The sequence below is a fragment of the Simochromis diagramma genome, unplaced genomic scaffold (genome assembly GCF_900408965.1).
Source record: "Simochromis diagramma unplaced genomic scaffold, fSimDia1.1 OVJJ01000304.1, whole genome shotgun sequence".
Lineage (NCBI taxonomy): Eukaryota > Metazoa > Chordata > Actinopteri > Cichliformes > Cichlidae > Simochromis > Simochromis diagramma.
In genome coordinates, this window is record NW_024387030.1 from 1,099,829 (window position 1) to 1,106,881 (window position 7,053).

At 41.5% G+C, this 7,053-nt stretch overlaps 1 protein-coding gene across 2 annotated transcripts; it reads left to right on the top strand.

Annotated features, from left to right (window-relative positions):
- The first annotated feature begins 1,032 nt into the window (after positions 1-1,032).
- Positions 1,033-6,675, top strand: adprs (ADP-ribosylserine hydrolase). Of its 2 annotated transcripts, none has more exons than XM_040042833.1 (6): positions 1,033-1,060; positions 3,698-3,794; positions 4,404-4,611; positions 4,701-4,888; positions 5,213-5,313; positions 5,987-6,675. In XM_040042833.1, the coding sequence occupies exons 1-6, from the start codon at positions 1,048-1,050 to the stop codon at positions 6,364-6,366; spliced, it is 987 nt and encodes a 328-aa protein (XP_039898767.1). In that variant the 5' UTR covers positions 1,033-1,047; the 3' UTR covers positions 6,367-6,675. The 2 variants fall into 2 exon arrangements, with proteins under 2 accessions (XP_039898767.1, XP_039898766.1); XM_040042832.1 differs by lacking the exon at positions 1,033-1,060 and adding an exon at positions 1,684-2,043.
- The last annotated feature ends 378 nt before the right edge of the window (positions 6,676-7,053 follow it).

The following is a 7,053-nucleotide window of genomic DNA, read 5'->3' on the forward strand; positions in this document are numbered from 1 at the left end:
GCCAATTTTTTTATTGCTGCTATTTTGTGGTGATTACGGTAAACCCTGTTTGTAAGTGACTATGAAATGCTGCATTTCTTACTGAAGATAAATGACAAGCGTTTGTTTCATCATTCCTACGCATCCTCCATATTCCTTTCCCCGAGTTTGGTAACACAGTGGATATTTATGTGCATGTGTCAGTATACTGTCAGGTGGGTGACAAATTAAAGAACCTGATCCTTACAGTGCAAATCAGCGCAGAGTCGTTTTGATTGATCACCTATTATTAATGGAGAATCACTCCCAGGATTACATAAACATGATGTGAATGATGTGCCACGGCCTTCAGTCTCCAGCTGTCAACCCAGTTTTACATTAATAAGAGATTTTGTTAGAAAGCCCTTTCGACCACCATCATCAAAACACCAAAATAAGGAGATATCTGTGGAGGAATGGCGTGAAATCACTCAGATAATTCTCCACAGACTTGGACAGTCAGTCCCCAAAGGAGCACCGAGGCTTATCTGGAGGTGCACACCTTACTATAACAGTTCTTTCCTTAAAGTTGCCCTCTGCAGTTCATCCTTTCAGAGGTCGCATCTCCTGTCCGACAGGGGCGAGCTATTTAAATGTACGACCCTACCGTAAGTATTAGTGTGTTTGCGCAATATATATATATATATATATATATATATATATATATACTGTAAAAATAATAACGGTCCTTCCATCTGGTAAAGAACAGCTGAGATTGTGTAGGAGTATGATATTTTAAAGTGTGGATGTGGAGTTGTACAGTCTAATAGCCACAAGTAGAAAATATCTCATGGGCTAGAGTGAATTGTTCGTGATGCTGAGGAGATTCTTCAGCATCCTCCGCTCAGACACCTCTACCATCTCAGGTACCACTCTCAGAACTAAACCAGAACCTTCCTAATCGTTTTGTCTATGTGTACTTCTAGATTTCAACCTCCATCAGTGATACAGCCAACAACAGCAGAGCTGTCCAGAAATCTTTGTAGGTGGCACAAGTCTGATCTGTACCTTGAGTCTGAGGTGTAGAAGATGAAGAGAAAAGGTGATTAGACAATTCTCAGTGGTGCTCCTGTGCTGTTCAGTATGCTGCCTGAGCATACTGATGCAATCTTATTATACAAATGCATTTTTAAAGCGGTATTTATCAGGAAAACTAATAAATAAAATAACTGTAATAAATTAAATGAAAAAGAAAAGTGAGCAGAGAAAATGTTTTTGTAGCTATAACTCAGGGCAAAGCCTGTAAACTTTCAAAGCATTTTAATAATTAGATCTAGCTTTTATGTCCTGGTGAGCCCCAATAAGTATCTAGAAGTTTTATTTAAAATTTTGATTTGATTATGATTTTCACTGTTGTTAATTTCTGTATTTTTAAAAAGGCCAGTTCTACTATTGTTAATGTCTCGCTCATGTGGCTGTTGTCGGTAGTGTCAGGTGTCTCTTCTGTGAAGTAAATTGCGAGCAAAAAGACACGGACCAATTCTTTGTGAATACATGCTTGGTCAATAAACCTGATGCCGATTAAGAAAAATACTGTATAAAGTTCATGCGCATTTATTATAGCAGTTTCGGTATACGTTGCATAGAAATATGTGAACTAGATCAGACTCAATGCTGTCGTCTAATGGAGGTTTTCTCTGCTTGGCTGCACTTCTATGTGCGAACTTTCACCGGGGGTCAAACGGTGATCTGAACGTTTTCCGGAAGCCGTGCAGAGAGAGCTTCAGGTCGACGTTTGTTGTTGTTGTGGATTGCTTTGGATCCGCTCGCCAGCTGTCTGGGAGTAGGGTCAGCGGAGAAACGAGCAGGCGGAAGTCATTTTCCCCGTCGGATGAATGGCAGTCACGGCGGTGAGAGCGGCGGCAGCCGCGGGAGGTCCGGCGTCTTTGTCCCGCTTCAGGGGAGCGCTGGTCGCGGGTGTGCTAGGAGACTGTATCGGAGGAGAGTTTGAAGGGGCGGAGGAGGTTCCCATGGAGAGTGTGCTGCAGCACCTCAGCAGCCTGGACGACGAAACTAAAGGAACAAGTCAGTGAGAGGAGGAGGTGGTTTCATAACAAGCCCACTGCACCGTGAAGCAAAGCTGACATGCAGAGTAGCTTAAAGGGATCAAAATGGTTTGAAATTACCAAAGACAGAAAGAAAGGGAAAAAAAAGATCACGTCTCAAACCGGCAGGGGTCTCTCCAAGGGGGGGATGGGGAGGCACTAGCCCCCTGAAATGAAAGTTGCTCTATAAGACACATTTGCTCTTACATTGTTTTACCATGTTTTGTGTATGATTATGGTTCATAAAATAAATCCAACCTATTCTGGCTAACTTGTCAACCAATCAGCATTCAACTGATAAATAGGTCATCTGTGTTTACCAATGTGCAGTTGGAATTTTGGAGGACTGCATGAGGGCATGTTTGGGGAAGCTGTCCATGTAGAAATCTGTATGGAAACTCGCATACCCAATACCGTAAAATATGCATAAGGTACCACCAGAAGCAAGAGCCATTTCCCGCAACCTTCTATAGAATAAGAAGTCTTTTGGAAACTCCAGGTATTGCCCCTGGTGGCTGTTAAATAGAGTGCAGGGTTAAGGCTGGGTTAAGGTGTCTCTTTTTAGACATGGAACCTAATCTTTGTGCAGACAGATAGGTGGTTAACTGTCAATTGAATTAGCTTGCTATCCTATCTGCTGCTTCACCATTTCATCTGTCATTACTGTGAAGATAAGGTGAAGAATGAGACTTTGAGATATTCCTCAAGCTTCTGAAACCAATAATGCATAGCTTAATTATAACAATTTTCACAAAAATCAGATCTGGACTGGCTGGGATGGGCTGGGAACAAACAAACTACAAAAATAATAATAAAAAAAAATTACAGGGTGTAAATTGTGCCGGATAAATCTTCTTGTCCTTAGCGGGCGACCAGCGGCGGTGGTCTGCCGCGCAACCAGAACGCTGCTGTAGGTGCCGCAGGTTCTCTTGCTTGACCAACGATTATCTTCCACGCTTTTCGATCTAAGGCGATGGTTCTTGCCTGCTCGAGGTCAAGTCGAAGGGCCTTCAAATCATCCTGGATTTGTTTCATCCATGTCTTCTTTGGTGCATTTCGATGCACCCTCCAATCGGTGGGGCGGGTCAACTAGAGTAGGCCATGGGGGTAGCGGCTTGGCAGCTAAATAGTTACTTAAAATAACTTCAATGTTATACCGTGTAACATTCAGATGAATATGCTGCGGTTAGATTGGAAAAGAACACTTTAAATACCCCAGCTCCCTTCAGAAAAAGGCCTAAATGTTGGCAGACATGACTTTAAGTAATTAAATAATCTATATTTCCAGCAACAAGTGATATACACATTAATGAATCTATAATTACATCCACACTGTATTTCTATAAATATGCTTGGTTATAGTTCATTTAAATCTTATATGAGTAACAGGGGGAAGTAAATTAAACTATTAATTTTTCCTGTGTAAACAATCACCATCTGTAGATATGTTCATTTTATTATCCGCAAATTATATTGGTGTCTTTGTTGGCTAACGATTCCAGCCAGTCCACTAGATTAGGCGATAAAGTGATTACAATTTCAGGATGATTAAATTGGTGTTAGCTGTTTATTTCCAGTGCGGAATTACTGTTATTATTTGTTAAAATGTGTGTATTTATGTTTTTGTGTTTTAGGTATCCTTGAATACAGTGATGACACAGCCATGGCACGCTGTGTGGCTCAGTCTCTACTCACCAGGACTGGCTTTGATGAGCACGACATGGCTCGCAGGTAGAGGAATCATCATCATCTTTATCTAAAATAAGCCTAAAATCACTTCACCATCATCTTCTTCCTTCCTTCTCCTGCATTAAGCCAATTTTCCTCTGATTGGTTGTTCCTTGTAAACCAGGGGTAGGCAACTCCAGGCCTCGCGTGCCTGTGTCCTGCAGGTTTTAGATCTCACCCTGGGTCAACACACCTGAATCCAATGATTAGTTGATTACCAGGCCTCTGGAGAACTTCAAGACATGTTGAGGAGGTAATTTAGCCATTTGAATCAGCTGTGTTGGATCAAGGATGCATCTAAAACCTGTAGGACACCGGCTCTCGAGGCCTGGAGTTCCCTACCCCTGTTGTAAACAAAAGGTTTAAACAGCAGAAGGGTGGGTCTTCTGTATACACAGCCAAGAGTAGAAAAATTGTCTCACAGGCGTTATTTGTATTGCAACAAATAAATTTTTGGAAACTTTGCACATGTTTAATGTGAGGCTCCACATTTGGAGCAGTGTGTATATATGATAGAAAATAAGGAAAAGGATTTAAGGAGTTAAATATGGATCCAAAGGCTCTTCGGGTAAGCTGATGATGGTTCCTACCTCGGTGACTCACCATTTTTAGGTTTGCAAAGGAGTACAGTGCATCCCCACATCGTGGTTATGGTGCTGGAGTGATCCAGGTGTTGAAGAAGCTCTCATCCCCCCAGTTAAATGACGTGTATCAGCCAGCGAGGGACCAGTTTAACGGTCGGGGCTCCTTTGGAAATGGAGGGGCCATGAGAGCAGCTCCCTTTGCCCTGGCCTTTCCGGACTTGTCTGATGTTAAAAGGGTGAGCAGGGGTCTTTTGAATGTTGAGTTTTCTCTCTCCAATGGATCGGATAGAAACAACATCTTTAAATTTGCTCTTTTTCTCTGCAGTTTGCCCATCTGGGCGCCATGCTGACGCACTCCTGCTCTCTGGGTTATAATGGGGCGGTGCTGCAAGCGTTAGCTGTGCACCTGTCTCTGCAGGGGGCACTGGACTTGCCTCACCAGTTCATCAGCAGGCTAATTAAAGAGATGGAGGAAGTGGAAGGTGATGAGACTGCACGCAATGATGCAAGAATGTGAGTAGACCGGTCAGAGGCAGCGAAAGCGAACAGGGTTTTTCCTCCAAAGGAAAACATTGTAGTTTTTCTGTAATTTATGTTTTTTATTTGAGGTTTTATTCCCTGAAGCATAATAGACATTTATCTTACAAGTCTTTGTCATACAAGGTAACTCAGACTCAATTACTTTTTAAATTAAACTTTCACATCAAAAGGCTAATTCTGAGTCAGAAAAAACAACCTTAGGAGGGATTTATGTCTTGCAAAATGTGTTTTTAAAGGTTGAAACATCCCTTTTCATGCTGTGTGAGATGTATATATTTTTAATGTATGCTTTTGCAGTTTAAAAGAAGCAGAGAAGCCATTCTGTGAACGTCTCCACCGAATCAGAGACCTGATGGACAGGAGCAAAGTTAGCATAGAGGAAGTCATCTCTGAACTGGGTCAGTATGATTATTTATCGCTGATGAGGAGGGGTTTGTGATCGGGTTTGTTTGTTTTCAGGATTACGGAAATGTTTATTTAAAGAATTCCATAAGAAAGGTTTATTGACAGATTTTGGGTTTGATCTAAAATTAGAGGTGACTTTAAGAGTCAATCTGAATCTGGATCTGGGTTTTTTAGGAAGTGTACATGCAAAATTACATTTAGATTCATGAAGCCTGCCCAGTTTTGTTCATACCACCGTGCCCCTGTTACAGAATCAGTCATTCAAAACCACCACTCTGACTATTACTGCCATCTGCCACGCCCACAGTGAGACGGTGTTGGGAGCTGAATATCAGAGGGGGAGCAAAATTTAATACAGAGGGGTTATTACCAACTTGGTTGAATAAGCCATCATCAAATAAACACTATAAAGACAAAGAACATGATAAAAAAAAAAAACACCATTACTATATATTTTTTAAATTTTAGATATATTTCTCCTGATTTATTCTAAGTAAATTTCCCCATCTTATTTATCTTTTAGTATATGAGGAAGTATTAATGGGGGTTAGGGAGCAAGCCACATGTGCAATAAGGCCCCGATCCACTTCCTTTTTTACATGACATTTCCTGTTTCTCTTGACTGCCACCACAAAAACACGCCCCTCTCTTTGTGACTTTTACCAGGTAATGGCATTGCAGCTCTTCACTCCGTCCCCACTGCAATTTTCTGTGTGCTCCACTGCCTGCAACCCCGGGAATGTCTCCCAGAGAGCTACGGCGGCGTGGAGAGGACGATAGCGTACAGCCTGGCGCTGGGAGGGGACACTGATACCATAGCCTGCATGGCTGGGGCCATCGCGGGGGCCCACTACGGCATCGAGACCGTCCCTCAGTCCTGGATAAGGTGCTGTGAGGGGGTGGAGGATGCAGACCAGTATGCAGAGAGGCTTTACAAGCTGTACCACCAGTCACCACTGGGGGGCAAAGGCGAGACAGGCGAGCAGAGTGGCGAAAACAGGTCAACTGCTGCTAATGGCACAGAGAAGAAAACTGGAGTAGAGTGATGGATCAGTCAGATTGTCATTAAAAGACTTTCACACACATAAAGAACGCGTAAAAAAGACTTTAAATTTTGTTTTGTTTGGAAAAGCTTTTTTTTTTTTGGATCTTGATGGTATTAAATAATTTAAGCTTTGAGGAAGAAAGTGATTTTTCCAAACTGTCAACATGAAATTTATTAAGTATCTGAAAATTAGAGCTGAAGAAAATTTCCAGTCTTAATTTTGAGAATGTGGCTTTTACACAAACTGCCAAACTTCTCTGAACGCCAATCCAAAAGTGGTCTAAATATGAATAAACAGCATATTCATAAACGCTCTCTTTTCCTTGCTTTCCCCTGATTTATGTCCTGTCTCGTGAAAGTTGCACTATAAATTGACAATGTCTTGTTTTAGCAATTTGGTGAAAAATATTTAATAAACTTTTTATTTTCTTTTTAAGTCACACATCTGTACGAGTGTTCTCAGACCCAAAAAGCACATCTACTTCATGAAGATCTGCTCCATTCAGATGCTTTTGTGATGCTTATTCACGCAAACTTGTAGCGAGTACAGACGAATACAAACAGAATCTGAATATTGCAAGAAATCAGGAAATGTCAGGAGCACTAAGTTCACTGATATGTTTGAAATACTTTATTTTTTTGTCGATTATAAAGTGACAGCAAGGTATGACTGACATGCAGTAAATGG